The 15,993-nt window shown below is 51.9% G+C and overlaps 1 protein-coding gene across 1 annotated transcript in view; it reads left to right on the top strand.

Moving 5' to 3' along the window:
• Nucleotides 1-15,993, top strand: part of TET3 (tet methylcytosine dioxygenase 3) — a gene marked incomplete in the record, with an annotated part of 133,071 nt that overhangs the window by 111,600 nt on the left and 5,478 nt on the right. Inside the window, 6 exon segments of the mRNA XM_027772956.1 lie at nucleotides 745-953; nucleotides 2,501-2,651; nucleotides 6,190-6,279; nucleotides 6,744-6,881; nucleotides 13,243-13,582; nucleotides 14,259-15,946. Coding sequence (XP_027628757.1) covers nucleotides 745-953; nucleotides 2,501-2,651; nucleotides 6,190-6,279; nucleotides 6,744-6,881; nucleotides 13,243-13,582; nucleotides 14,259-15,946 — 2,616 coding nt within the window.

Genomic DNA, 15,993 nt, shown 5'->3' with positions numbered 1-15,993 from the left:
CCGCCCATCCACTCTCTGTCTCTCTGAATAAACTCCAGGTACCTCACGTCGCTGGAATCATACACGTGTCCTTTTGTGTTTGGCTGACTTCACTTAGCACCACGTCCTCAGGGCTCACCCGTGGTGTAGCGGGTGCCCGGCTTTCCTTCCTTTTCTGGCCAGGCGATAGTTGCATGTATCTCCATATCTGTTACCGGCCGCGGTGCCCCCGCCTTTGGCTGTTGTGAATAATGCTGCAGTGAACGCTGGCAGACGAGGACCCGAGCCCCTGCTCTCACTTCCCTGGGGTGTATTTCTGGAAGCGAAACTGCTGGATCATATATGGTAACTCTATGTTTAGCTTTTGAGAAACCGCCAAAGTGTTCACAGTGCTGGGCCCCTCGCTTTTTAACTGAAAACACACAGGTATGCAGCATTTTCTCTGCAAGTATCTTAGGGCAATGCAAAAACCTCTGACTGTTTCAGCTCACAGTTTTATCTGTGTATTTTTACTCCTAAGCCTATGTACATCATTAATAATTTAGACTTCGTAGTATTTTTTTTATTTTGCTCTCAAATATCTTTTGTGGGTTTTGTTCCCTAATTATAATGGCCTCTTAACCAGTGTGGTTGCTGTTGCCAGGTCATGGCGCCCCTCAGACACTATACCCTGCAGGCCTGCACCCCCGGTCTGTGTGGCAGCGAGGGGCGTGTGGCACCCACACATAGGCATGCTGGCTCACGGCGCTGCTCATGTCCCCACAGGTGATCCGCAGGCACACGCTAGAGGAGAAGCTGCTGTGCCTAGTGCGGCACCGCGCGGGCCACCACTGCCAGAACGCGGTCATCGTCATCCTCATCCTGGCCTGGGAGGGCATCCCCCGCAGCCTCGGAGACACCCTCTACCAGGAGCTCACTGACACCCTCCGGAAGTATGGGAACCCCACCAGCCGGAGATGCGGCCTCAACGACGAGTAGGTGGCGGGGCAGCCGTGTGCGGGAGCGTCGGGTCGGGGAAAGGTCTCGCCCTGCTTGGGCACGGTTTGTCGTGCAGAGAGGCCTGTGGTTGAGCAGCGCTCACTCACGATCCTGACGGGGTTCTGGCCCTGGCCTGGCCATCTGTCAGCTTGGCCTCGCTTCCCTGGTAAACCCACTCAGTGCTGAGCTCTCACGTATCAAGTGTGAAAAAGTAGATTGGCCCCTCAAATATGAGATATCAGTGGTGTTTATAAAACCTACACTTAGCAGCGTTTTTTTTTTTCCCCTTTTTAACTTTTTAAAAAAATTGCTGTAATGGTGCATGCACTTGCCAGAAAGTGGCAGAAAGAGAGTGAGAACCCCCACACCCTGGCGGGAAGATGCCCACACCTCATTTCTTCTCCATTCTCCTCTCAGAATTCTGGGCACACGCACACGTGCCCAGCATGTTTTTTAAACCACTAGTCTGGGACTCAAGCCATGCACTTAGGCATGTGGGATCCAGGTACCTTAACCACCATGCCACCTGGCTGCCCCTTTTGCCTAGTTGTATTTTTATTACAGTGCATTTATTTACAGTAAAATTCATTATTTTAGGGGTACAATGTAGAGACTTTTGATGAATGCGTACAGTCATGTAGTGACCACCGCCACCACCACCAGATAGAACAGTTCCCTCGTGTCCCCAAACACCCCGTGCCCTTCATTAGCAAGCCCCGCCCCCGGCTCTTGGCATCCACAGATCTTGTTTCCTGCTCCACGGGTTTTCCTTTGCAAGAACATCACATAAATGGGGTCATACAGCGTGTTGTCTTTCCAGTCTGGCTTCAGCTGAGCATGGTGGTTTGGAGGTCCATCACTGTGGGGGTGCACGCCAGCGGCTCTCCTCTTTAGCCCTGAGTGGTATTCCACTGTATGTGTGGATCACAGTGTGTTTATCCACTCCCCAGTTAGGGCATTGGTGTGGTTTCCAGATTTTAGTAAGCATTGAATTTTAATATCGGCGTGTATTTGTTTAGTAACCTGTGTCAGGCCTGGGCTGTAGGAAACACGCATGTTTAAACCCTGAGGTTCACCTTTCCTGGGTTGTGATCTGTTTAGAGCTAGTCAGGTCTTAATGAGAACGGTCGAGTGTGGTAGCACGTGCCTGTGATCCCAGCAGCTGAGGGGCTGAGACAGGAGGACTGCAACAGGGCAAGACCCTGTATAAAAAGCACTACAGAAAAGTTATTAAAGTTAAGACGAAGTATAAACCTTGGTTTTTTTACTAGATTTTCCCCACTTTGTCTCAAACAACTCAGAGCACCCCCAACAACAGACTGTGGGTTACACCTGGCTCGGGTGGGGGAGAACAGGTTGCTCAGAGCTGGCTTCATACTCCTGAAAACTTGTGCAAGGAGTAGGGGGCGGGGAAGGGTAAGTCTCAGTCGCTGGGAGGCTGGGGAACCCCAAGCCTCTGCAGGGCCTCCCCTCCAGGGAGGAGGAACACGCCAGGACAAAGGTAGACAGCACTTGTGTGCCTAACCCGTGCCTTGCGTTGCAGCCGGACCTGCGCTTGCCAAGGCAAAGACCCCAACACCTGCGGTGCCTCCTTCTCCTTTGGTTGTTCTTGGAGCATGTACTTCAATGGCTGCAAATACGCTCGGAGCAAGACGCCTCGCAAGTTCCGCCTCGTGGGGGACAATCCCAAAGAGGTAAGCCTTCACCCCTTCCTCCTTGGTGCTGTTATGAGTCCAGGGGGAGGTGTCACTGGCCTGCCATGACCCAATTGTGCAGAAAACATAACGTGCTTTACTCCATCTTTAAAGACTGACCTTACCTCACTGTCAGACAAGGTGTGTGGGGTGTGTGGGAGGGGCACGAAGCACAAATATTAGCCTTGCTTGTTACAGGTGCCTCAGGCCTTTGCAGTGTAAATAGTCTTCTAAGACTATTTTTTAAGGTGAATATTTGAGTATTTAAGATACATATCCAACTTTCTCATCAGAGTTTGACACTCTCGATGGTCACTTTCTCGTTCATCCTTCTCAAGATGTGTCTTTTCCGTTGTGGGAGGTGGAGCAGGAAGAGGGGCCTCTGGTTCCTGGATGTCTGCTGGCCTTCCAGGCATGCCACATCCTGCCTGGCTGTGGAGCACATGTCTCTGCATGGTCATCTGGCCGTCCAGGCTCTCGCTGTGTCTGTGCCGTGGGCCTGGCCTGGTCCTTGAGCAATGAATGGCGTCTACACAGCATGGCTGCTAGACATGAGGGCTCTCTCTAGTCGTCTCACCTGGACTCCCGCCTAGAGGGCCTTCCCCTTCCTAGACACAGGACCACAGGTCAAAGTGCCTCGGGTCTCCACTGCACGCACAGCTCGGGCCTTCCTCTCTGCCGCTGTCCTCTGGCCTGTGCTGTGACGACCGTCTGAGAGGTCTCCACCCAGAGTTCCAGGTGTGAGGGAGACGCTCTCCTATCCGGCTCTCTGTCATTTCTCCTCCAGCCTTCCTCGCTTCTGCCTGAGGGAGGGGTCCTCAGGAGGATCCTGGCAACATCTTGATTCTAGTCTCAACCTCCCAGACCTTTCCATGCTCCGAGCATCAGAAGGACCTCACCCATTCTCGCCAAGCAGGGCTGCCCTTGGGCACATGTCTGCTCCACATCCCTTATATAGTGTGCTCTGAGTTCCAAGCTCTGCTTCTTCTTAAGTAAAAGGAAGCATTCGCAAATACAGAACGCTTTTCTTCCCCCCAAAACCTGGCTTTTACATTATTATGTGAGCTTAAAATAGTCTAATTTGATCATAGACTTGCACTCCCCCTGCACCCCCTGAAGCAGCAAATGCAGTTTTTTTCAGTGAACAGGGAGCTTCTCAGACTACCAGGAGCTAAGAATTCCCAGGAATGAAAGACATTGGTTGAATTTCTCAAATTTCTCAGGTGGCCCTGTAATGCAGCAGTTAAGCTCTGTGCACAGGGAACTGGATCCCACATGACAACCACGGTTTGAATCCTGGCCCCAGCAGTTTGAAATGTACATACACTAGGCACATGTATGTGCCTGCCCCAAATCCTGACAAGATAGAGAAATAGAGAAAGAGGATTGTGATGTGACCACGCCCCATTGGAGAGATTCGCTCTCTCTCTCTCTCTCTCTCTCTCGCTCTCTCTCTCACTCGCTCTCTCTCTCTTGCATATATACCCTCTGGAAATTTTAAAGAAAACTGGATTTCTTCTAACTACTGCCCGTGTTCCATTTCCTGTGCTCTTACTGTGCTCTAGGCGCCGTGCTGAGCACCTCAGAATTAGGCCGGTATTTTCACAACTGCAATGATCTAGATCCTGTCTCCTCTCACTTTACAGACAAGGCAAATGGCTTGCCCAAGGCCACGTGGCCAGTGAATGGTGAAGGCAGGACCTGGATAACCGAGGCCTGCATTTCCCAGGGCTCAAGAGCCTCACTCTGTGCTGTGCTGGCTTCAGGCCCACTGTGCTGGCGGCCGCTTCGGGGCAGCAGCTGGGGAGGTGGCTGGGCCCTGCTGGCCCGGGCTGGTTAGGTCAGGAGTGTCTCACAGCCCTGCCTCCCCACTGGATGGGCAGCTGGACCACTGGTCTCAATGTTCTGTTCCCATGGTTTTCCTCTCCCCCTGCTTGCTTTTTCATGAGCTCTTCCCGTCTGTGCCCAAGGCCTCTTGGAGCCCACACAAGCCCTACTGCTACCTTGGTAAGGGCCAGAGAGAGGCTGTGAGTGCCCAAATTTTCCAGTGTGACCTGGGGCTGAGCTTTGAAACAGTGCCATCCGCTGGGACTTTCTGTGGTGGAATGTGCCCTGCTGTCCTGTACAGGAGTCAGAGGGCCACAGGTAGCTGTGGAAACTTTGAAATGTGGCTAGTGCGACTGAGGGCCTGAACGTGGCACTGTATCTAGTTTGAACGAAAATCGTACTTCAGTGGCCACGTGTGACTTGTGAATAACACATTAGATGGCGTGATCTAGCTAGGGGCCAGCAGGTGGCGTGGAGGTCAAAGAAGCTAGATCCCACATGACCAACTGCCTGGTTCAAGTCCTGGACACAGCAGCTTGAAAAACATGCCAGGCATGTGTGTGTGGATACCCCAGATCCTCAGAGGAGTAGGGATTGTGGTGTAGTCATCTGCCCTGCCCTGGGGGGTGATATCTCATTTTCTCTTTCTCTCTCTTTTTCTCTGTCTCTCCCTCCTACTCTTCCTCTGTCCGGCGAGCGTACGTGCCCTACAGCCTAAGCTAGAGCTAGCAGTAGGTTCCTCTACACACCTGGCTCATGACAGGCTCAGGGCTGGACTGGCTGGCATCTGCGCTCGTCGGAGAGACAGAAAGTAAGAAATCACCTGGGGCACGGGGTGGCCATGCCGCAGTCCCTTCTCCAGTCTCCTCTCCGGATTTTGGATGTGTACGCACATGCACCTGGCAGAGTTTTAAGTCGCCAGATCTGGAACACTAAACGTGGTCGACCATGTGGGAGTCCAGCAATGTAACCATTCCGCCGACTGTTGGTCCCAAGACTGGCTGAATTTCTAGCACAGTCTGGGTGGCCTCACATGTCTTTCTGTAGCACAGGAGGAAGGACCCATCCTTGTTGCTCATCGTTTTCTGTGCCTACTGTACCCACCTCTACCCTGGGGTGTTCAGCACTTGGAAGCAACAGCTTGCTCTCTGTGTTCTGAGCTGGGAGGAGCAGTAGCTTAGCAGTCAGGATGACCTCAGTGGGCAGTGTTTTTGTTTGTTTGTTTGTTTGGGTTTTTTTTGTTTTATTTTTGTGAGCTTCAGGGTCCCCCAACTTTTTTCTTTTTTTGAGAGAGGTTTTTGCTATAGGGCATGTGTGCTCACCAGATAGGCAGAGAGAGACAGAAAGTGAGAAATCACCCCCCAGGGGGGATGGCCATGCTGCAATCCCTTCTCCTCTATTCTCCTCTCAAGATCTTGGGCACGCATGCAAGCACACGTGCTTGGTGTGAATTTAAGCCACCGGGTCTGGGACTCGAACCATGATAGACTATGTGGGAGTCCAGCAACATAGCCATTTGCCAACTGCTAGTCTCCAGTGTCCCCCGACTTTAAAATGGACATGGTCCCATATCCTTCCCAGGGGACCACACAGTAAAGACACTGACTTCCCCCCTTCCCAGTGATACCTCGGATGGTGGTGGGTCCTTTCCAGGGTGCAGTGTTTGTCAAGTGGAGCCCCTCTGGATGTGTGACTGCTCTTCTCTCTGCAGGAAGAAGTGCTCCGGAAGAGTTTCCAGGACCTGGCCACCGAAGTTGCTCCCCTGTACAAGCGGCTGGCCCCTCAGGCCTATCAGAACCAGGTATTGGGTTCTGGCCCTTTCTCTTCCCACCTGTCTTCCTGGGCTCCCCAGCATTGGGAAGTGAGAGAGCTGCTTCCTTTCGGCTCCTATGGGGGCGCCTAGCCCACAGTAAAGGCAGTGAAGTAGTTCTTTAATAAGACCCCTTTACACCAAACTAACTGCACCCACCCCGTATCGCCTCTGCCCCTGGAGTTCACCGCCATCCCCAGCTACCCTCCACTTCCTGTCTGGTGTCTCCTGGTCAAGCCCAGGCAAGGGGGATTCAAAATAACCCAAAGGGAGTCATTCTAATTCTACAGAGGCTTAAAAGTAACCCTTTTGGAGCTGGGGTCTGTCAGTCGGGAAGTCTCTCTCCTGTCGTCAAGTGCAAGGTGACCATGCTCCCTGACCGCCCTCCCGCCGAGGCCTGGCCTTGCCAGGTGCAGTCAGGTCACGTGAGCTGCTCTCCTTGGCCATCCACGCAGGTGACCAACGAGGAGATAGCGATCGACTGCCGCCTGGGGCTGAAGGAAGGACGGCCCTTCTCGGGGGTCACAGCCTGCATGGACTTCTGTGCCCACGCCCACAAGGACCAGCACAACCTCTACAATGGGTGCACTGTGGTAAGGACGGTGGAGCCCTTTCACAGGTCCCGGTGGGACCAGCCTGGGAGGAAGCCCGACTGCATCCATGCAGCAAGGAGGGCTTCGAGTAGGGGCATGAAGAGAGGATTCTCAGAACTCTGGGAGGGGCCTTTCTACTTTTCAGAGGAAACCCTCACCATCATGATAGGCGAGATTGGCGTGTGTGCGTGTGTTAGGGGGGCACTGCCGGATGGAGATCCTGGGGCACCTGGAGCCCCTTGTTATCCAGAGCGGGGGTCTGGGTCTCTGTAGACACTTGGGTTTAAATGCAAACAGTGCCTTGATTCCTTCATTGAACACGTGGTTACTGAGAACCGACTCGCCCCAGAACTGCTCTGCATGCCGGGGAATAGAACAGCCCCTGCCGACAGTGTGAAATAATGTGGTGGCAGCGAAGGTGTGAGAAGAGCTGAAGTAGGTGAGGGATTAAGTGACAGCAGATCCTTGAGCAATATAGGGCATGTGTGCTCATCGGAGAGACAGAGAGGCAGAAAGTGAGAAATCACTCCCCAGGGGGAATGGCCATGCCACAATCCCTGCTCCATTCTCTTCCTGGGATCATGGGCACACATGGACATGCACCTGGCATGAGTTTTAAGCCACTGGATCTGGGACTCAAACTATGATTGACTACATGGGAGTCCATCAACGTAACCATTACACCTTCTGCTCATTCGTAAATAATTCTTTAAAAAAAAAATAGATGACTCTTGTGGTTGGTTTGCACTTTCTGATTGCTAATGAGGCTTGATATTCTTCAGGTTTCCTCTCTACTTGGTATTGACTGTATTTCTTGTTTTTTTCTTTTTCTTTTTTTTTTTCCTTTTTTTGCTATAGGGCGCGTGCACTCACCAGACAGACAGAGACAGAGAGACAGAAAGCGAGAAATCACCCCCCGGGGAGGATGGCCACGCCGCAATCCCTTCTCCTCCATTCTCCTCTCAGGATCTTGGGCACGCATGCATGCACACACACACGCTCGGTGTGAGTTTAAGCCACCGGGTCCGGGACTCAAACTGTGGCCGACTACATGGCAGTCCAGTGACATAGCCATTGTAGTAACTGCTGGTCCCTATTTTCTTGTTTTCTGTGCTCTTGATGCTCTGGTATCTGGAGCCTGGACCCTGGACGGTATGCCCTCCTGAGGCCTAGCTAATTCCTAGAGGGAGCGCACAACTCCCCTGGTGGTGCACCCTCGACGTACAGCCCAGAGCCCACACCTCCAGGCGTCGCCTTTAGCAAACTCACAGGGCAGCCTTGTCTTGTTTCAGTTTCTAATGGGAAGGCTTTTAGCTTTTCCTCATTCAGCATAATGCTTGCAGTAGGTCTGTCATATGTGGCTTTCATTATGTTGAAGAATGTCCCTTCTACCCCAATTTTGCTGAGTTGGTTTGGTTTGAAGGGATGTTTTATTTGGTTTGAAGAGATGTTTTATTTTTATCAAATGCTTTTTCAGCATCTATAGATATGACTACGATTTTTTTCTTTCTTTGTGTTAATGTGGTATATTACATTTATTGTTTTATGTATGTCGAACCATTCTTCCATTCCCAGGATAAAGCCTACCTGGTCGTGGTGCATAGTCTTCCTGTTGTGTTGTTGGATTCGGTTTGCTAGTGTCTTTGGGAAAATGTTTGTGTCAGTATTCATTAGGGATGTTTGTCTATAGGTTTTTAAGTTATACCCTTGTCTGGCTTTGGCATCAAAGTAATAGAGGCTTTGTAAAAGGAGTTTGAACGGGTTCCTTCCTTTTGAATCTTTAGGGGTACTTTGAGAAGGATTGGGGCTAGCTCGTCTTTGAGTGTTTTGTACAATTCGGCAGTGACGCCATCCGGACCTGAGCTTTTCTTTCTTGGGGGCCTGTTTAGCTCTGCTTCAATCTCTGCAGTTGTTACTGATCTTTTCAGGCTTTCCGTTTCAACCTGATTCAAGCGAGGTAACTTGTGTTTATCCCGAAATCTGTCCTTCTCATCTAGACTTTCTAATTTGTTGGCATATAGTTGTTTATAGTCTAGCCTTTGTATCTCAGCTATAGCCGTTGTAATATTGCCAGCCGATTACTGATTTTATCTATCTCCATCCTAGTCTAGGGTGGACAAATAGGGAAGGAATTATAGAGTGACCGTGCCCCATTGAGGGCAGTGGTGCTTTCTCTCTCCCTCTTTCTCTGTTTCTGTCTCTGGTAGGCACATGTGTTTTCTAGTAAAATATTATAAAATGAAAAATAAGAAAGGCCAGTACAAAATGGATAACTTGAGTCATCCTTGGATTAAGAAAGGCAGGTTGGGCCAGTCAGTGGTATGGTGGTTAAAGTTGGGTCCCACACGATTAACAGCATGGTGGTTAATGAAACACTCTGGGCGTGCGCGTGTGTGTGTCTGTGTGTCTGTGTGTGTGTGTGTGTGTGTGTGTGTGTGTGTGTCTCCAAAATCCTGAAAGGAGAAATAGTAGAGAAGGGATTATGGCAAGACCACTCCCCTAGGGGGCGCTTTCTCACTCCCCACCCCCTACCCTGTTCTCACTCGGGTACATGTACCCTCCAGCATTATTTTTTTAAAAAGAAAGTAAAGCCGGTAATAGAGTAGCACATATGTGTGATGTGATCCCCTTGTGTAAGTCTTATGTAACTGTGCACCGTCGTGTATACTCACATGTCGGATGAGCACCAGAACGTGAACGGCAGCTGCCCATACACGTAGCTCCATGTGCCCATGCACGTGCCATCGTATGTATAAGAAGTGATGAAGTGATAACTTTAATATGCAAAGATGACCTTATGTAAATGATAAAAAATGAATAGTTAACATAAAAATAGGCAAAGGTGTAAAACTCGGAGAAGAAGGAAGACAGAGAGCGGTGTTCAAGTCTACCCAGGATTCATTTTACTGAGCTACAGTAGGCTATGCAGACCAGCAATGATTGTCACAAAGAAAGACTTTGGTTTATACTCACAGATTCCTAGAAACAGGAAGCGTGGCATGCTGTGGGGGCCAAGGGGGTGGAGATGAGCGTGGGGGAGCCCCGGGGTTGTCCAGGAGGCAAAGGAAGGGTAGATACCCTGAGTACATTTAGGGTAGGAGAGTTGGAATAATCTCAGCAGGCTCTGTACTTCGGGGTTGCTTGGTACCTGGCACTGGGGTGCTTTAGGACAGGGAGAATATGAGCTTGCTCTGTGAGTTTGCTAAAGGCGACGCCTGGAGGTGTGGGCTCTGGGCTGTACGTCGAGGGTGCACCACCAGGGGAGTTGTGCACTCCCTCTAGGAATTAGCTAGGCCTCAGGAGGGCAGACCATCCAGGGTCCAGGCTCCAGATACCAGAGCATCAAGAGCACAGAAAACAAGATACAGTCAATACCAAGTAGAGAGGAAACCTGAAGAACATCAGACCTCATTAGCAACCAGAAAGTGCAAACCAACCACAAGGGTCATCTTTTTTTAAAGAAATATTTATTTTGGGGGCCAGCAGGTGTCATGGTGGTTAAGACACTGGACACTCCCACATGGCTGACCACAGTTCAAAGTCCCGGACCTCGTGGCTTGCTTTCTCACTCCCCCCCAACCCCGTAAAAATAAAATAATCAGTGAATAAATAAAATTTTAACAACAACGACAAAAAGAATTATTGATTTTAGGGGCCGGCAGTTGGGGTAGTAGTTAAAGGCATTGGATTCCCACATGGCCAACTGCAGTTCAAGTCCTGGACCTGGTGGCTTGCTTTCTGGCTTTCCCTTTCTCTCTTTCTCTGGTCATATGAAAAAATAATAACATGGAATTAAATAAATAAATAGTTCTTTTATTTTTAAAAAAAGGATTATTTATTTTGAGGCCAGCAGGTGGCATGGTGGTTAAGGCGCTAGACTCCCACATGGTTGACTGTGGTTCAAATCCTGGACCTGGTGGCTTGAAAATCATGCTGGGTGTGTATGTGTGCAGACCCAAAATCCAGGAGGAAAATGGAGAAGGGATTGTGTTTAGCCATCCTCCTAGGGGGTGATTTCTCACTTTTCCTCCCATTATCTTTCTCTGTCTCTATTCAGCAAGTGCATACACTCTATAGTAAAACTCTAAAAAAGGAAGGGAAAAAAGGTTATTTTATTTTATTTATTTATGAAAGATCTTTTTATATAGGACATGTGTGCTCACCAGAGAGACAGACAGATGTCGAGGGAGACCAGCAACATAACCATTATGCCATCTGATGGTCCCTAATTTTACTTATTATTATCATCTTTCAATTTGACCAGAGAGAGAAAAAGAGTGGGAAAGTGAGAAAATCAAGCCACCAGGTCCAGGATTTGAACCACAGTCAACCATGTGGGAGTCTAGCGCCTTAACCACCATGCCACCTGCTGGCCCCACAAGATTCATCTTGATAAGCAAAAAGTTTTTAAGAAATTAATGGCAAAATTATCTAAAACTATAGGAAAATCCGAACATTGGAACATTTTATTGGTATGACTGAGAATCAGAATCATTCCGGGGCAGTTTTTCAACATGTGCTACCTTACAGCATTTATTCAAAGGAATTAAATGTCTTTAAAAATTTAGCTAAGAGTATATTTCTAAAAGCATTGTGTGGTTTTTTTTTGTTCTTAAGAATTATTTTATTTAACTTTACATATATATATATATATATATATATATACATATATATATATATGTATAGCGAGAAATCACCCCCCAGGGGGGATGGTCACGCCGCAATCCCTTCTCCTCCATTCTCCTCTCGGGATCTTGGGCACGCACGCACACGCGCCCGGTGTGAGTTTTAAGCCACCGGGTCCGGGACACGAACCGCGGTCGACTACGTGGGAGTCCAGCGACATAGCCATTACGCTAACTGCTGGTTCCCCAGCGACTTTTTTTTTAAATTTTTTTTTTTTTGACCAGAGAGGGCCAGAGTAAGAGAGAGAGAAAGTGAAAAAGCAAGCCACCATGTCCGGGACTCAAACCACAGTCAGCCATGTGGGAGTCCAGCATCCTTAACCACCACGCCACCTGCCAGCTCCAAAGCATTGTTTATAGTAAGGAAAAATTGAAAACAAGTTTAAATGGTCAGTAATAAAGGATTATTTAAATAAACTAACACATCAACACAATAGAATAATATTATGCAGCTCTTATATTTAATGCTTAAGAAAAGATACTATGTTAAGAAAAAAATTAAGTTATTTCAAGACCATATGCATAATATAATTCTTTTTAATTACCAAAAAGTAATTGTGTGTGTGTGTGTGTATGTGTGTGTGTGTGTGTGTGTGTATGAGTATATACCCCAAGCATTTACAGTGACTGTTTCTGAGTGGTGGGATTATAGAGATCTTTTTTTGGAGAGGATTTTTTTTTTTTTTACTATAGGGCACGAGCGCTCACCAGAAAGACAGAGAGAGACAGAGAGATAGAAAGCGAGAAATCACCCCCCAGGGGGGCTGGCCACGCCGCAATCCCTTCTTCTCCATTCTCCTCTTGGGATCTTGGGCATGCACGCACATGCGCCCGGCGTGAGTTTAAGCCACAGGGTCTGGGACTTGGACCGCGGGCGACTACATGAGAGTCCAGGGACATAGCCATTACGCTAACTGCTGGTCCCGAGATGATTTTTTTTTAAAAAGAGAAACTTTTGCTATATATAGGGCACGTGCACTCATCAAAGAGACAGAGACAGAAAGCAAGAAATCACCCCCCAGGGGGGATGGCCACACTGCAATCCCTTCTCCCCCGTTCTCCTCTCGGGATCTTGGGCACGCACGCACATGCACCCGGTGTGAGTTTTAAGCCACCGGGTCCGGGACAGGAACCGCAGTCGACTACATGGGAGTCCAGCGACATAGCCATTACGCTAACTGCTGGTTCCCTGCTTGCCCAAATTTTTAATAGCCAGCCTGTAGAGTTGTTCATAAGAAGGGAAAGTATTTTAAGAGCAGAAGGAGCTGAAGTATTTGGGAGAATCAAAGTCTGAGCCCTGCTAGGTGGTGCGGAATGACAGCGGTGGTGGTGTACTGGTGAGCCGGCCAGGCAGGGCTTGACCTGCAGTTCTGCCCGCCACGTGACCCAGGGCTAGCATCTCATCCCCCACTCAGCCTTATTAGGATTGGATGACATGTGGGTGGCAGTGCTTCGAAAGTCCTAGCACAGGCCTGGGTGTCGGCGACACTCTATTGTGGTCCACGATGCATGTGCTGATGAGAACGTAGGCAGTAGTGGGGAGCATCGGGGCTGGTGGGTGGCTGGTGTTGGGGCGGTGCGGGGAAGGGACCAGCTGTTTGGGGTACTCAAGACCCACCCTCCTGGCATTCAGTCCCCCAATGGTCTGTCTGCTCTCTCCCCCCTGCCTGGAGCAGGTCTGTACTCTGACCAAGGAAGACAATCGCTGCGTGGGCAAGATCCCCGAGGACGAGCAGCTGCACGTGCTCCCCCTGTACAAGATGGCCAGCACGGACGAGTTTGGCAGTGAGGAGAACCAGAACGCCAAGGTGGGCAGCGGGGCCATCCAGGTGCTCACCGCCTTCCCCCGTGAGGTCCGGCGCCTGCCGGAGCCTGCCAAGTCCTGCCGCCAGCGGCAGCCGGTGGAAGCCAGGAAGGCAGCAGAGGAGAAGAAGAAGATGCAGAAGGAGAAGCTGAGCACTCCTGAGAAGATCAAGCAGGAGGCCCTGGAGCTGGCTGGGATCTCCACAGACCCAGGTGCGTGGTGGCAATGGCACTGTCCTTGTGGGACCCCACTCCCTGACCCTAGACACCGTCCTGCATCATGCCAGGACCTGCAGACAGAAACGCCCTGGGGCCTCCGCTGAGCCATGCCCATCAGAATGATAGCAGCTCCACAGGGCTGGTTATCTCCATGGGACTGAGCTTGGGGGAGGAGGAGCGCGGGGTGTCCCCCAGCTTTAGCTGCACCTCTCTAGAATTTGAGGCAAGGAGCATCATTTCAGAGTACCTAGGTGTGCAGTGGGGGCGCGTCAGCTGCCATCAGCCATCCGAGTTCTCCTTTCTCCGGCCCTGGTCCCTGCAGTGGTCCAGACTTGGCACTCTGAGTGCTGGCATCAGTGAGGACTTCTGGGACTTGCTGGGGCAGGCTGGGGAGGAGGACATGAAAGGAGGTGTGGGCTGCATGAGCCTCTTCTCCCAGGGCTTCAGAATCACCTCCTTCCTGCCCCAGTGGGGCCAGGGCTGGGGCTGTGCTGAGTGGCACCGGAGAGCAGGTCCAGGCCCTGGCAGTGCATGGCTCATGCACCCTGTCCTTTATCCTAAAAGAGGAATCTCAGGGAAAGGGGGAGGTTTCGGCCCGTCCTCTGCCCAGGACCTTCCCAGGCTGGGGTGGCATCTGCTCCCTCTCCATCCTGCCTCCTGTTCTCCCCAGGCCTGTCTCTGAAGGGTGGATTGTCCCAGCAAGGCCTGAAGTCCTCCCTGAAGGTGGAGCCTCAGAGCCACTTCAGCTCCTTCAAGTACAGCGGCAACGCGGTGGTGGAGAGCTACTCGGTGCTGGGCAACTGCCGGCCCTCCGACCCCTACAGCGTGAGCAGCGTCTACTCCTACCACTCCTACTATGCACAGCCCAGCCTGACCTCCGTCAACGGCTTCCACTCCAAGTACGCCCTGCCGTCATTCGGCTACTATGGCTTTCCATCCAGCAGCCCTGTCTTCCCCTCTCAGTTCCTGGGCCCCGGTGCCTGGGGACACAGTGGCAGCAGTGGCAGTTTTGAGAAGAAGCCAGACCTCCATGCTCTGCACAGCAGCCTGAGCCCGGCCTACGGTGGTGCTGAGTTTGCCGAGCTGCCTGGCCAGGCTGTTCCCACAGACACCCATCACCCCACTCCTCACCACCAGCAGCCTGCTTATCCAGGCCCCAAGGAGTACCTGCTTCCCAAGGCCCCCCAGATCCTCCCAGCATCCAGGGACCCCTCTCCGTTTGCTCAGAGCTCCAACTGTTTCAACAGATCCATCAAGCAAGAACCAGTAGACCCTCTGGCCCAGGCCGAATCTGTACCCAGAGATCCTGGTAAGATGGGCAAAACACCTTTGCCCGAGGCATCGCAGAATGGGGGACCCAATCACCTGTGGGGACAGTACTCAGGAGGCCCAAGCCTGTCCCCCAAGAGGACTAACAGTGTGGGTGGCAGCTGGGGTGTGTTCCCTCCTGGGGAGAGTGCCACCATTGTCCCTGACAAGCTCAGTTCTCTGGGGGCCAGCTGCCTGACCCCTTCCCACTTCCCAGATGGCCAGTGGGGGCTGTTCGCTGGCGAGGGGCAGCAGTCGGCAGCCCACCCTGGAGGACGGCTGCGAGGCAAACCGTGGAGCCCCTGCAAGTTTGGGAACAGCACCTCGGCCCTGGCTGGGTCCAGCCTGACTGAGAAGCCCTGGGGGGTGGGGGCAGGAGATTTCACTTCTACCCTGAAAAGTGGCTCCGGGTTCCAACGCAAGTTGTGGAACCCCATGAAAGGGGAAGAGGGACGGATTCCAACCCCAGGGGCGAGCCAGCTGGACAAAGCCTGGCAGTCCTTCGGTGTGCCCCTTGGCTCCAGCGAGAAGCTGTTTGGGGCCCTGAAGTCTGAGGAGAAGCTGTGGGACCCCTTCAGCCTGGAGGAGGGGACGGCCGAGGAGCCCCCCAACAAGGGCGCCGTGAAGGAGGAGAAGGGTGCCGAGGAGGAGGAGGAAGAGCTGTGGTCGGACAGCGAACACAACTTCCTGGACGAGAACATCGGCGGCGTGGCCGTGGCCCCCGCGCACGGCTCCATCCTCATCGAGTGTGCCCGGCGGGAGCTGCACGCCACCACGCCGCTCAAGAAACCCAACCGCTGCCACCCCACCCGCATCTCGCTGGTCTTCTACCAGCACAAGAACCTCAACCAGCCCAACCACGGGCTGGCCCTCTGGGAGGCCAAGATGAAGCAGCTGGCCGAGAGGGCGCGGGCACGGCAGGAGGAGGCTGCCCGGCTGGGCCTGGGCCAGCAGGAAGCCAAGCTCTACGGCAAGAAGCGCAAGTGGGGGGGCGCCATGGTCGCCGAGCCCCAGCAGAAGGAGAAGAAGGGGGTCGTGCCCACCCGGCAGGCGCTGGCCGTGCCTAACGACTCGGCGGGCACCCTGTCCTCCCCCCG

This window comes from Tupaia chinensis, unplaced genomic scaffold (assembly GCF_000334495.1).
Source record: "Tupaia chinensis unplaced genomic scaffold, TupChi_1.0 Scaffold000316_1, whole genome shotgun sequence".
NCBI classification, from domain to species: domain Eukaryota; kingdom Metazoa; phylum Chordata; class Mammalia; order Scandentia; family Tupaiidae; genus Tupaia; species Tupaia belangeri.
This window is presented reverse-complemented; position numbering and strand designations above follow the sequence as displayed.